Genomic DNA, 14,964 nt, shown 5'->3' on the forward strand with positions numbered 1-14,964 from the left:
AGTTTCACGTGCACCACTTTAGAGATTACTCTAAAAACCTCCTTCCAGTAATCCTCCAGCTTTGGACAGGACCAAAACATATGAACGTGGTTTGCGGGGCCCTCCCTGCCACGTTCACACACACCTTCTACCCCCTCAAAGAGCCGGCTCATCCTCTGCCTTGTAAGGTGCGCTCTGTACACCACCTTCAGCTGTATCAGCCCCAACCTTGCACACGAGGTGGAGGCGTTCACCCTCCGGAGCACCTCACACCAGAATCCCTCCTCCATACCCTCTCCCAACTCTTCCTCCCACTTTGCCTTGATCCCTTCTAGCGGCGCCTTCTCCTCTTCCAAAATAGCCCCGTAAACTGCTGATACTAGCCCCTTCTCCAGTCCACCTGTCATCAGCATCTCTTCCAGCACTGTGGAAGCCGGCTCTACTGGGAAGCTCAGTATCTTCTTTCTGGCAAAGGGGACCATACTTCTAAATGTATTTCTTATCTTTACAATGATTGTAACTTGATATCTTGAAGGCCAAACAGCTGATCCAGACTTCTATAGACAGTTTAGCCAAACAGTGATGAACCAAACATGAATGTAATGAACACAGTACCTAATATGCAATTAAAACCAAGATTAATTGTTTAATTTTATTATCATGTGACTAATTATGTTTTTTTTTAGTTGGCAGCCTGATGCATTGGACAATTACGCATTAAATCTGTCAGCTGTAGAATTATAATACTGGTTATTATGAGTTTTGTTGAAATGAAATGAAAATTGCTTCTTGTCACAAGTAGGCTTCAATGAAGTTACTGTGAAAAGCCCCATTCGCCACATTCCGGCGCCTTTTCGGGGAGGCTGGTACAGGAATTGAACCGTGCTGCTGGCCTGCCTTGGTCTGCTTTCAAAGCCAGCGATTTAGCCCAGTGTGCTAAACCAGCCCCTTGTTTGGCTTGCCACTCAATTTTACTTGTCTAAGCTGGACATTTGTGATTCCTGTTGGTCACACAATGCAGGTTAAAATTAATTGCTTCGTGTTTCTGAAAACTGTTTACCCTCAAACAGGAAGAATGAGAACTTGGGAAAGGTAGTAAGGAGTTCAAACTTGTTCCGTTTGCAGATTCTTCAAGCATAGATTTAGAACGTGTTTACCTTTAAATATATTCACTAAACATACGTTAGTTTGGTATGTTGGAAGCACTGACATGTGCAATTTACCTGCTTGTTCTGATTATTGTGAACAAATTTGCATAAATTGTATTGCTATTGTAACTGTAATGATCTTTAGTATTGTCACAAGTAGGATTACATTATAATAATCTTTATATAATATTTATTATTGTCACAAGTAGGCTTACATTAACACTACAATGCAGTTACTGTGAAAAGGCCCTAGTTGCCACATTCCGGCACCTATTCGGGTACACAGGGAGAATTCAGAATGTCCAATTCACCGAACAAGCACATCTTTTGGGACTTGTGGGAGGAAACCGGAGCACCCGGAGGAAACCCACACACACTCTGATAACGTGCAGTCTCCGCGCAGACAGTGACCCAGTCGGGAATCGAACCTGACACCCTGTCGCTGTGAAGCACCAGTGCTAACCACTGCTACCGTGCCACCCAAACATTGCCATTGAATGTCAGGAATAAATCCGTAAAGGGCGGCATGTGATGCAGTGGGTAGCACTGGGACTGCGGCGCTGAGGACCCGGGTTCGAATCCCGGCCCTGCGTCACTGTCCGTGTGGAGTTTGCACATTCTCCCCATGTCTGCGTGGGTTTCACCCCCACAACCCAAAAGATGTGCAGGTTATGTGGATTAGCCACGCTAAATTGCCCCTTAATTGGGAAAAAAAAATAATTGGGTACTCTATTTCTTTTTTTAAAAAAAGAATAAATCAGTAGACCAAGCTATCAACCTGTGGGGCTTTTTTATAGTACATTTGGAAGTTTATGATGTGGGCAAATGTTGTTTTAAATGTCATGGGACACTGGCATCAGTTTTGGGACGGGGAACCTATACCGTTGGGATGGTCTCCACCTGAACCGAGCTGGGACCAGTGTTCTGGCGAAAAGAGTAAATAGGGTGGTCAATAGGACTTTAAACTAGAGATTGGGGGGAAGGGAAAGTCAGGGAACCAAGAGGTGAAGTAATCAGTGGGAAGCGTAGCTGCTTAGGAATACAAAAAAGCACAAAAAGACAGAACTCGGGAGAGGTTACGATAGTCCCCATCCCACAAAATATGACAGTGTATGGAAAGGCTCAGTAAATCAAGGTCCACCACACTAAGAAAACAAAAAGGGACGGTCAATAGAGAATTAAAGGTGCTATATTTAAATGCGCGCAGTGTACGGAACAAGGTAGATGAGCTTGTGGCCCAGATTGTGACTGGCAGGTATGATGTGGTAGGCATCACAGAGACGTGGTTGCAGGGGGTTCAGGACTGGCATTTAAACATCCAGGGATTCACAACGTATCGAAAGACAAGAGAAGTGGGCAGAGGGGGCGAGATTGCCTTGTTAATTAGGAATGAAATTAAATCAATAGCACTAAATGACATAGGGTTAGATGATGTGGAGTCTGTGTGGGTAGAGTTGAGGAACCACAAAGGCAAAAAAAACATAATGGGAGTTATGTACAGGCCTCCTAACAGTGGTCAGGACCAGGGGCACAAAATGCACCACAAAATAGAAAGTGCATGTCAGAAAGGCAAGGTCACAGTGATCATGGGGGACTTCAATATGCAGGTGGACTGGGTAAATAATGCTGTCAGTGGACCCAAGGAAAGGGAATTCATTGAATGTTTACAGGAGGGCTTTTTGGAACAGCTTGTGATGGAGCCCACGAGGGGACAGGCTATTCTGGACTTAGTGTTATGTAATGAGCCAGACTTGATTAAAGATCTTAAAGTAAGGGAACACTTAGGAGGCAGTGGTCATAATATGGTAGAATTCAATCTCCAATTTGAAAGAAAGAAGGTAGAATCAGATGTAAAGGTGTTACAGTTTAATAAAGGCAACTACAGGGGCATGAGGGAGGAACTGACTAAAATCGACTGGGAGCAGAGCCTAGTGGGAAAGACAGTAGAACCGCAATGGCAGGAGTTTATGGGAGTAATTGAGGACACAGTACAGAGGTTCATCCCAAAGAAAAGAAAGGTTATCAGAGGGGGGATTAGGCAGCCATGGCTGACAAAGGAAGTTAGGGAATGCATCAAAGCAAAAGAGAAAGCCTATAATGTGGCAAAGAGTAGTGGGAAGTCAGAAGATTGGGAAGGCTACAAAAACAAACCGAGGATAACAAAGAGAGAAATAAGGAAAGAGAGGATCAAATATGAAGGTCGGCTAGCCAGTAACATTAGGAATGATAGTAAAAGTTTCTTTAAATACATTAAAAACAAACGGGAGGCAAAAGTAGACATTGGGCCACTCCAAAATGACGCTGGTAATCTAGTGATGGGAGACAAGGAAATAGCTGAGGAACTAAATAAGAACTTTGCGTCAGTCTTCACAGTAGAAGACATGAGTAATATCCCAACAATTCAGGAGAGTCAGGGGGCAGAGTTGAATATGGTAGCCATCACAAAGGAGAAATTGCTAGAGAAACTAAGAGGTCTAAAAATTGATAAATCTCCAGTCCAGATGGGCTACATCCTAGAGTTGTAAAGGAGATAGCTGAAAAAATAGTGGAGGCATTGGTTATGATCTTCCAAAAGTCACTGGAGTCAGGGAAAATCCCAGAGGATTGGAAAATCGCTGTTGTAACCTCCCTGTTCAAGAAGGGAACAAGGAAAAAGATGGAAAATTATAGGCCAATTAGCCTAACCTCGGTTGTTGGCAAGATTCTAGAATCCATTGTTAAGGATGAGATTTTTAAATTCTTGGAAGTGTAGGGTCGGATTAGGACAAGTCAGCATGGATTTAGTAAGGGGAGGTCGTGCCTGACAAACCTGTTAGAGTTCTTTGAAGAGATAACAAATAGGTTAGACCAAGGAGAGCCAATGGATGTTATCTATCTTGACTTCCAAAAGGCCTTTGATAAGGTGCCTCACGGGAGACTGCTGAGTAAAATATTCAAGGCAAGGTACTAACATGGATTGACGATTGGCTGTCAGGCCGAAGGCAGAGAGTTGGGATAAAAGGTTCTTTTTCGGAATGGCAACCGGTGACGAGTGGTGTCCCGCAGGGTTCAGTGTTGGGGCCACAGCTGTTCTCTTTATATATTAACGATCTAGATGACGGGACTGGGGGCATTCTGGCTAAGTTTGCCGATGATACAAAGATAGGTGGAGGGGCAGGTAGTATGGAGGAGGTGGGGAGGCTGCAGAAAGATTTAGACAGTTTAGGAGAGTGGTCCAAGAAATGGCTGATGAAATTCAATGTGGGCAAGTGCGAGGTCTTGCACTTTGGAAAAAAGAATAGAGGCATGGACTATTTTCTAAACGGTGACAAAATTCATAATGCTGAAGTGCAAAGGGACTTGGGAGTCCGAGTCCAGGATTCTCTAAAGGTAAACTTGCAGGTTGAGTCCGTAATTAAGAAAGCAAATGCAATGTTGTCATTCATCTCAAGAGGCTTGGAATATAAAAGCAGGGATGTACTTCTGAAGCTTTATAAAGCATTAGTTAGGCCCCATTTAGAATACTGTGAGCAATTTTGGGCCCCACACCTCAGGAAGGACATACTGGCACTGGAGCGGGTCCAGCGGAGATTCACACGGATGATCCCAGGAATGGTAGGCCTAACAAACGATGAACGTCTGAGGATCCTGGGATTATATTCATTGGAGTTTAGGAGGTTGAGGGGAGATCTAATAGAAACTTACAAGATAATGAATGGCTTAGATAGGGTGGATGTAGGGAAGTTGTTTCCATTAGCAGGGGAGACTAGGACCCGGGGGCACAGCCTTAGAATAAAAGGGAGTCACTTTAGAACAGAGATGAGGAGAAATTTCTTCAGCCAGAGAGTGGTGGGTCTGTGGAATTCATTGCCACAGAGGGCAGTGGAGGCCGGGACGTTGAGTGTCTTTAAGACAGAAGTTGATAAATTCTTGAGTTCTCGAGGAATTAAGGGCTATGGAGAGAGAGCCGGTAAATGGAGTTGAAATCAGCCATGATTGAATGGTGGAGTGGACTCGATGGGCCGAATGGCCTTCCGCTCCTATGTCTTATGGTCAAAGTGCTGTTACATTATGTTTGAACCTAGTTGCGAGAGTTTTAACATACTAGTTAGTACCTATGCTCTGCATTTCTTCAAATTTGTTCCATGGCTTATCCAGTTGTATTGTGTTTATCACCCAAGTTTTGATTCCAAGGAGAATAGAGAAATCAGTTTTTCAAATTAGCTATGATGTACTTTGTTATCTTCATGTTCAGTAAATACATTTAAAGGTAAACACTTCTAAATTTGTGCTTGAAGAATCTGCAAAATGAACTAGTTTCAACTCTCCACCTCCTTTCCCAAGTTCTCATTCTTGTTTGAGGATAAGCGCACACAAACAAACACATCCCAAAAGGATGATTTGGGCTTTAATTCTTTGTCCGTGTTGGATTTTTGAGACCTAGATGAGGAGATTTTTTTTTTTCTGAGGGTTGTCAGTATGTGGAATTATCTTTCCCAGAGGGCAGTGAAAGCTGGGTCATTTATTCGGGGCAGAGTTGGATAGATTTTTGATAGACAAAGGAAGTCTAAGGTTGTGGATGGTAGATGTCAAAGCGGAGTTGAGATCACAATCAGATGATCCATTTTTAAAATAAATTTAGAGTACCCAATTCATTTTTCCAAGTAAGGGTTAATTTAGCATGGCTAATCCACCTAGCCTGCACATCTTTGGATTGTGGGGATGAAACCCACGCAACATGGGGAGAATGTGCAAACTCCACACAGACAGTGACCCAGAGCCGGGATCGAACCAGGGACCTCGGCCCTGTGAGGCAGCAGGGCTAACCCACTGTGCCACCATGCTGCCCTACAACCAGATCATCCATGATCTTATTGAATGGCGGAGTTGCCTCCAAGAGTTGAATGGCTTACTCCAATGTTAGCCCGAGCCACCAGAGTGTATGTTTTTCTTCATGTTGAAGACATGGTATGCTTGAGTAAGGTTCTTTGCTCTTGGTGTTTTGACACTTTCTCATTATTGTACAAGTAAACACACAATATAGTTTTTAGGGGCACTATACGTGGAGTTTCAATTGGTACTGAATTCAAGAGAGTATCTTGTGTAAAAAGTTCCTAGAAACATTGGTATGTTTTAAAATTTTCGAGAAATACTTTGTGTTTATGTCTTAGTACGGAACATATTTGCTACTGCCTATTTAAATAAACATTATAACATATTGACATGCTTCTCGCTCACCATAATAGCAATTAGAGATTAGAAATTGTTTAATTGGCTTCCATTTTTGAAGTACAGGTGGTATTCCAGCCAAACGTCTGGAGGTTGGAATTGGGTGATAAATTTGCGAATCTGAAAATTAAGATTCTCCCGCAGGTCCTCTCATCCTTTACTCAGTAAAAAGTTGCAATTAACTTTAATTTTTTCCTTTATGCAGTTTGTATTTCACCTTCAGGGAAAATCTTATCAGCATTGATGAGCTGATCAGCGCAATGAAGCAGATCCAGAATATCCCACAGCACAAATTACAAAAGATTGCTGAATCCCTGGATGAAAACAAGGATGGAAGAATCGATATCAACGATGTCATAAAAGTAAGCTTGACATGTTTTTTTAAAATCACAACCTTAAGATTGCTAAACTACACATGATTCAGGTAAACTGTGTTTTCAGAAAAATTGTCTCCTTTCCTATTTTCTCCTCTCCTGTCTCTTCTGAATTTAAGAAAATCCATATTTGAGAAACCATGGAGCAAAGTTCAAGGTCTAACATGGATGGTACAAGCTGTCCGAGTTCCCCTGATTAATTTATTGGCTGCACAAATGTTTGTATTGGTATTTTTTATCCTTTATCGAAACGCTGTAATGTAATAACCCTTTCCGTTACCTGAGAGTCTTATTGAATGAAAAGCAATTCTGCAACCTGGAATATGTGATTTATGTTTTGTGTGTCTGGTTAATAATTGCAACCTTGTAAATGAGCATGGAATATCTTTTGTTCTGACTTGTGGAGATTTATGCTGACTGGTTATCTTCTTGGTTTCAAAATAATAATTCAATCGACTACTTATGACTCAATTGCCATTATTCAGTTCCTTTATCATTTGTTCAGCATCTGTCTCCAAATAGGATATTGCCATCATCCCTTAAGTGGATGATCCATCTCATAAGGTCAGAAGTGGGGATGTTTGCGGATGACTGCACAATGTTCAGCACATTCGCCACTCAAACAATGAAGCAGTCGATGTCCAAATGCAGCAAGACCTGGACAATATCCAGGCTTGGGCTGACAAGTGGCAAATTACATTCGTGCCACACAAAGGCCCAGCAATGACCATCTCTAACAAGAGAGAATTTAACCATTGCCCCTTGACATTCAATAGCATTACCATCGTTGACTCCCCTACAATCAACATCTTGGGAGTTACTATTGGTCAGAAACTGAACTGGACGAGCCATAATAATACTGTGGCTACCATGGCAGGTCAAAGGCTAGGAATCCTATGGCGAGTAACTCACCTCCTGACCGCCCCCCACCCCCTCCTAATTCCCCCAAAGCCTGTCCACCATCTGGAGGCACAAGTCAGAATTGTGATGGAATACTCTCCACTTGCCTGGATAAATGCAGCTCCAACAACATTCAAGAAGCTCGACACCATCCAGGACAAAGTAGCCCACCTGATTACTCCCCCATCCACAAACATTCAAACCCTCCACCACCGATGAACGGTGGCAGTCATGTATGCCATCTACAAGATGCATTGCTGTAACTCACCAAGGTTTCTTAAACAGCACCTTCCAAACCCATAACCACTACCATCTAGAAGGACAAGAGGAACAGATACCTGGGAACCCCACCATGTGGAGGTTCCCCTCCAAGTCACTCACCACCCTGATTTGGAAGCATATCGCCGTTCCTTCACTGTCGCTGTGGCAAAATCCTGAAACTCCCTTCCTAACAGCATGGTAGATGTACCTACACCTCCGGGACTGCAGCAGTTCAAGAAGGTAATTCACCACCACCTTCTGAAGGACAACTAGGGATGGATAAATCAGCCTGCCAGACCACTATTTGTTACCTGACTGATTTCCTGTCTTTGCAGGTGGTGAAGTTAATTGATAAGGAGGATATAGACATCTCAACCAACCAGGTTGCGGAGATTTTGGAATTATTGCGCAAGGAAGAGAAGGTTGTAGAACACCAGAAAGCAAAAGAGAAGTCGGAGAAGGAACATGCGGCAGAAGTCCATAATTAAACAGCTTCATCTAATAAAATGCTCATGATATCAGAATCAATCTAATTTTATTTGTTTGATCTTTGAAATGTGTTATGTGCATAACAAAAGGAATCAAGCGGATACTGTGTACTGCAGAGGAATTGTAGATTGCTGCATTGTGCTGCAGAAATGAAATGTTTTCTGTTATGCCAAAAATTGAATTCCACCATTCCTGAAGCTTGGAAACAATGTTTCTTTGAAAATACACTTATAAAAGTAATGCTATTATGATGTGGTAGGCTCTAATAATATTGTTTTTATAAATGAACAAAGCAACAGGGAAATATAGACTTGGGGGGTGTTGCAGTAAGTCAGTCAATTGAAATTGAGTACCATATCTCTTCAGTAAATATTTACATTTGCGCAAATATGTAATTCTGGACCACTGCAAACCCTTTCAATATTGGGGCTTATTTTAATTTCAAAATAGTGTCCATTAAAATTGGTTTTCTAGCAATTCAAAATGAATGCTATACAGTTGAATTAGACAGATGGAACAAACAAAAAGCTTTTAGCTATTTTGGAATAAACTAAATTATTTTTGCAGCTGAAATGTTATTACAGTCCTTAAAGGGTTAAATCTCAGTCATATAGTGCATCTCAATTATAACGTAAGCATTTTAATAAGTTGTATGAATATTAGACTGCAATGCTGCCGTTTACTCCCACACACCCTAAAAAGCTTATGTTTTACTGTATTGCTGACTGGATATGTTCCTGAATCAGGTTTTCTGAATACACTCAGGTATTGCTAAATTAATTTTTTCAGTGGTTAAATGTTTAGTGGCGAGAAAGCTGACCCGTTATTCAAATTATACCCTTATTTATATTGCAGATACTATGGAGGTTGCAGCAAATGAGATGTGGTCATGTGCACAAGATTGTGCTATACGAATGAATAATGATGTAGCAATGAAATGTGAATGCTAAATACATTTCTACCCCAGAACGTTTACATATTCTACTTTATTTTGCACTGGCATGTGAAAATGGAGTTCAATTGTATCACATTCAAAAAACACCTACATTTGAATAAGGTGGCAAATTATGTTAACCTGCACAATGTCAACTCCATTCTGGTTTCCAATTGATTATATCAAGTAAAGTATACATTGACCATAATATTTTCCTAAACAACTTGTCTAAAAATGTCTGTTGCACAAAGGTTGTATAATTAGTAACCTATCTGTGCAGTATTTGCACTATTGACTTGTATATTGTATTTTCATGTTCTTGTCTAGATTTGAGGTTGATTTACGTGCAGTAAAAACAATGCGAGTCTCTGGCATTTGCCATGAAATGTTAATATTTAGGGTTGGAAATTATTTGGATTAAGTGCTTTACTCAACCTAATTGAAGTTAAATATTTTTAAAGCGATGGCCCAGATTTTCCACGGAGCAGCAATCATCCTCTGATTTCTGTTCTGCTCAAACTTTTCCACACCTAGACGCTGCTCCACATTTTTTTTGCTGTGTCGTTTGAGGCTGGCTTCTCCATAATTGCAGAACACTGTCTCTCCAAGAACTTCATTGTGGTGTTGTAGCGATAGGGGGAAGACTAGGTACGACCCCTTTTTATGGCATTCGCTGCTGTCTGATCGATGTGAATGTTGGCAAACATTAGTGGATTAATGAGTGAGTGCATAGGTTGGTAGTGTGGATGAAGTGAAGGAGCAAGGTAGGTGAGGTGGGGCAAAATGGCAGATAGTTGGGGATGGGGAGGGATACGCATGTGGAAATTGGTTGTGCAGTTACCCAGGTGTTAGACCAGGTTTTACTCTGTCCAACATTTCTTTCCGGATAAGTACTAATAAGGAACTGTCTGAAGTCTTTGTAGTTCAGAGTTGGAGACTTTCGTGGGGGGTCCGGAGAGCAGGGGAGTTGTCAATCGGAAAATCAAACTTCTTGGGCAGTTCTCGTAGAGTGTCATGATTTCCGTGGGGATCCGACATGCATCTTGGATTGACATTTGTCTCTGACAACCTGGAGACCAGAAGATCTGGGCCATTGTTTTAGACCCCCCCCCCCCAATCACATTTCAATCTCTTACTCAAACTTCTGAGTTCAAACATGTTTTTCCTGTAATTATTAAAATTTTTAAAGAAAGATCATCAACTGCAAATTAGCTATTTGGAACCTAACAATTGATAATATTTATTATTGTCAGGTAGGCTTACATTAACACTGCAATGAAGTTACTGTGAAAATCCCCTAGTTGCCACACTCCGCCGCCTATTCGGGTACACAGAGGGAGAATTCAGAATGTCCAATTCACCTAACAAGCACGTCTTTCAGGACTTGTGGGAGGAAATCCACGCAGACACGGGGAGAACATGCAGACTCTGCACAGACAGTGGCCCAAGCCGGGAATTAAACATGGGACCCTGGCGCTGTGAATCAACAGTGCTAACCACTGCTACCGAATTAGGTTTCAGCTGATTGTGTTCCGGAAATTAGATCTATGCAACTTAATACTTTTGACCAGTTTTGGAAGCAAAAGAAAATGACCAGACGAATACATAACTTAACCAGATTGGAAGGAAGACAAACAAATTTGTTTTTAATACTGAAAGCTATTGGATTGTATACTGCACTAGATGCAGTTAGCACTGGCTCATTTAACACTTTACAATTGAGTTATCTCAATATTCACTAGGGACACATTTGAGATATTCATCCTTGTCCGTTTCTTTAAAATGTTTTGTTATGTCATCTAATATACACTTGTTTCGGAAAATATTTTTTTATCACCAAACCAGTTCCCAGCTCCTTGTGCAGCTCTTCGAGTTGTTGTGCAGTCCACTCTGTTGACCATTGGAATAGCAATCGATTGCACCACATGAGTGTGTAGTTTACTAAATGCTCTTTTTTTACCAGTCACCTGGATTCAAATGGAGCAAATTATAATCTCCTTTCTCTTAACTATAAAGGTTCTATGTTTTATATTTGGGGCCACAATCTGAAGCTGCCTCAAAATTGGTGATCTAATTGAGATATTGCAAGGATCTAGTTGGTGTGGAGAATGTACAATTTCACAAGGACAGTTTGCTGCTCAGTGGGAGCCAAATAGTGAGAGCTATACTTTGCATTTGACAGGATTATACCCAATCTGAAACTACTTGATTCTGACACTGAGCAAAATGTGATTTATTGCTGGTGGATAGAGAAGGATAGCAAAAGAAAGTTATTAATACCACTGTAAGACAAGGTACAAGGGACTAGCCAATCTGAAAGTTTAATTGAAGTCATGTAATGATGGGGCGGCACAGTGGCGCAATGGTTAGCACTGCTACCTCACGGTGCCGATAAGCCGGGTTCGATCCCAGCCCCGGGTCATTGTCCGTGTGAAGTTTGCACATTCTCCCCGTGTCTGCGTGGGTCTCACCCACACAACCCAAAGATGTGCAGGGTAAGTGGATTGGTCATGCTAAATTGATCATTAATTTGGGGGGGGGGAAATAATTGGATACTTTTTAAAAATAAAATCATGTTATGAAAAGCTTTTATTAAGCAACTACATAATTAATTTATCATGCCTTCTCAACCTTGCCCCTCACCTGAGGTGTGATCCTCAGATTGAATCACCACCAGTCTGCTCTCTCCCTCAAAGGGGAAAGCAGCCTATGGTCATCTGGGACGATGGTAACTTTGCTTTTACTTTACAATATAAATAACTCCCTCCTGTAGAGAGAAATGGAACACATCATTAAAGAAATTTAAAGGGAAAATAGTTAATTTCGCAGCAATGAAGATTAATGCCTGCGAGAAACATCCCATCCTGATCTAGTGAACTATTAATTGTTAGTTATGGTGTACGATACTGTATGTTGTGGGCTCTACATATTTGTCTTTGCCTCTATTGTGGTAACAAGTCATGGACCTGCTTTATTAACTTTTTACTGCTATAGCATAAATGTGTGCGCAGAAGTGTTGGACTGATCTGTAGAAAAAAATACATTATACATATTTTTAGAAATAATATGAAAACAATGGACTGGATTTGGAAGCAGTTCATTTCAGAGAAATCTGGGCATTTGTGTATAAAAATTGCAAAATGAATATGATTAAAGTGCACAAAGATTTAAAATCCTACAAGCCTTCGATGTATTTATTTTTCTATGACTTCTTCCGTTTCTCCCCTCTTTTCCCACCCTCCCAACAATTCAATTTTCCTCCCCTAGTTCCTGAGATTTCTCAAGCGATCCGCTGGCCAGAAATTAGCAAAGGTTTTCCAGTGCATTATTCTTGAGATAACGATTGCTGTTGTGTCTCACTTGGGTAACCCAATTCCCATTATTTAGAGAATAGGCCTAGCTACAAGAGTCAAATAATGGCATTTAAGCTTCCAAGTAATATGCTTGACTAGCTCAGAATTTTAAAGATATTGTCATCAAATTGTCAAGAGTTGAGCATATCATCTGTGGTGATCCACCATAATAGGAGATGTAAGGTCGGACCTGCACAACGGGTTCGCCGGTAGCTCCTGCCGGCTGGCTCCGCCCAGGGCGAACTGTATAAATATGCATGAACTCCAGTGCCCTGCCATTTCGCCAGCTGCAGAGGAGGCCACACATCTGGCTGTAATAGAGCCACAGTTGCACCCAACTTTAGTCTTTGTGCAATTGATCGTGCATCATCACCATAGGGCAACTCAGTCTCTGTTACTAACTTACTAATGGTCTAATCAGAATTACATGATGGATACACTATAGAGGACTGATGTGTTTGCTCAAAGTTTTCTCGAGACTGTATGGCTTTATCTTAACAGTTGCAATAGTGCTGCTTCAACTTGCCCATTGATACGGAGTTGTTTTCTATTAGGTATTTTAACAATTTATTACATTAAGGCATCATTTGACCGATAATGAAATGAAAATCGTTTATTGTCACAAATAGGCTTCAAATGAAGTTACTGTTAAAAGCCCCTAGTCACCACATTCCAGCGTCTGTTCGGGGAGGCTCGTATGGGAATTGAACCCACGCTGCTGGCTTGCTTGGGATGTGGGTGTGGCTGGTTGGGCCAACATTTTTTGCCCATCCCTAGTTGCCCTTCAGAAGGTGGTGGTGAGTTGCCACCTTGAACCGCTGCAGTCCTAGACTCAATTATCTTCAGCTGATTCACCAATGGCCTTCCCTCCATCAATTGCACAATGTTCAGCACCATTCACAACTTTTCATCCTGAAGCAGCCTGTACCCTTATGCAGCAGGACCTGGATAATGAGTCTTGATTTCTAGTTGGTGTTGGAAGGGTGGATGTGTTGGCTGAAGCATTGTGGTGGGGGGAGGGCCAAGTCATGAGATGAAATCTCTGCAATTTCCCTGCCACCCCTAGGGGTAATGAGATTGTTTGCAGAAGCTGCACTTCATTCATTGAAAGTGGAAGAACAGACCCTTCCGGTGCCAGGGACGTGCTGAGCAGTCGCACATCAGGCAGCTCTCTTCCAGAACACAACCAAATGGGCACTTTTAGTCAAAAATGGCACTAGACAAAGCATCGGAAGTCCTGGTAAATATGTGCGTGCCCAACTGGGATGATATGGATTTTATATAGAAGGCCATGGCGGAATTCCCTGATGATTGACACACACCGACTGATCATGGGGGGGGGGAGATTTTAATTGTGTACAGGACCCATTGACAGACCAATCAAAGCCCAGAACAGGGAAAAAGATGGGCAAAGCTCTGGAACTGGGAGCATTCACGGAGCAGATGGGGGCAGTGGCCCCATGGCCGTTCCTACACCATGATGAGAAGGAATTGGAGTTCTTTTCACCGGTACACAAGGTATACACCCGTATCGACGACTTTGCAGTGGGGAAATCGGTGCTTCCAGAAATAGAGTGGAATAATCTGCGATAGTCATTTCTGACCATGCTCCATATTCCATGGATGTGAGGTTGGAAACGAGCCGTGCCCAACACCCCGCCTCGATGTTGGACATGGGCTGCTTGGCCGACAAGGTTTTCTGCCAGAAAACGGTGGTAGCCACATGAGGCAGCATTTCAATGTAACTGGGATGTCCTCCATGACCCCCATCTCTGGTAACCACAAATTACCACCAGACATGCTAGACCGCATCTTTAAAAAATGGAGACAGGATGGGGGGGGGGGGGGGGACGCTAGCATTTGTCGTGTTGACTGTTCTGGTCTACAAACAGGTCAACATGGCTGGAGATGGTGTAACTCTATTTTATTAACAACTCAACTGTAATAACATACTGTGAGCTTGGGTACGTGCATTACCAGCTTATCTGTGGACCCTGTCCTATCACTATCTAGGTGAGGCACTCAGCACATGGTGAATGTCTGAGAGGCAGGCTGTGAGCTCTGTGCTCTGAGCTGGCTGCTGCTAGAATAAGCGGGAACTCTGGTGTACCCTGTCTTTATAGTGCGTGTGCTCTCACTGGTGATTGGCTGCGATGTGTATGCTGGTTGGTCCTACTGTATGTCCATCAGTGTGTGTGTGATTGCACCATGATATGCTGATGTATATCATGACAGCGCTCAGGGCCTTTTACATGTGGGACAGACTCACGACCCTAGATGAACTTTAAAAAAATAAATTTAGAGTACTCAATTATTTT

General features: G+C 42.2%; 1 protein-coding gene across 8 annotated transcripts in view; it reads left to right on the forward strand.

The window, feature by feature from the left end:
* letm1 (leucine zipper-EF-hand containing transmembrane protein 1) overlaps positions 1-12,474 on the forward strand; it is a 162,951-nt gene extending 150,477 nt beyond the window's left edge. For 5 of the 8 annotated variants that reach the window (XM_072497510.1, XM_072497502.1, XM_072497506.1 and 2 more), the window contains 2 exons: positions 6,541-6,697; positions 8,206-12,474. In XM_072497510.1, coding sequence (XP_072353611.1) covers positions 6,541-6,697; positions 8,206-8,358 — 310 coding nt within the window. In that variant the 3' untranslated portion in view covers positions 8,359-12,474. The remainder of the gene's footprint in view (positions 1-6,540; positions 6,698-8,205) is intronic. The other 3 variants (XM_072497505.1, XM_072497507.1, XM_072497508.1) reach the window with 1 other exon arrangement.
* Positions 12,475-14,964: the final 2,490 nt, after the last annotated feature.

Source organism: Scyliorhinus torazame, chromosome 3, assembly GCF_047496885.1.
Source record: "Scyliorhinus torazame isolate Kashiwa2021f chromosome 3, sScyTor2.1, whole genome shotgun sequence".
Taxonomy (NCBI): domain Eukaryota; kingdom Metazoa; phylum Chordata; class Chondrichthyes; order Carcharhiniformes; family Scyliorhinidae; genus Scyliorhinus; species Scyliorhinus torazame.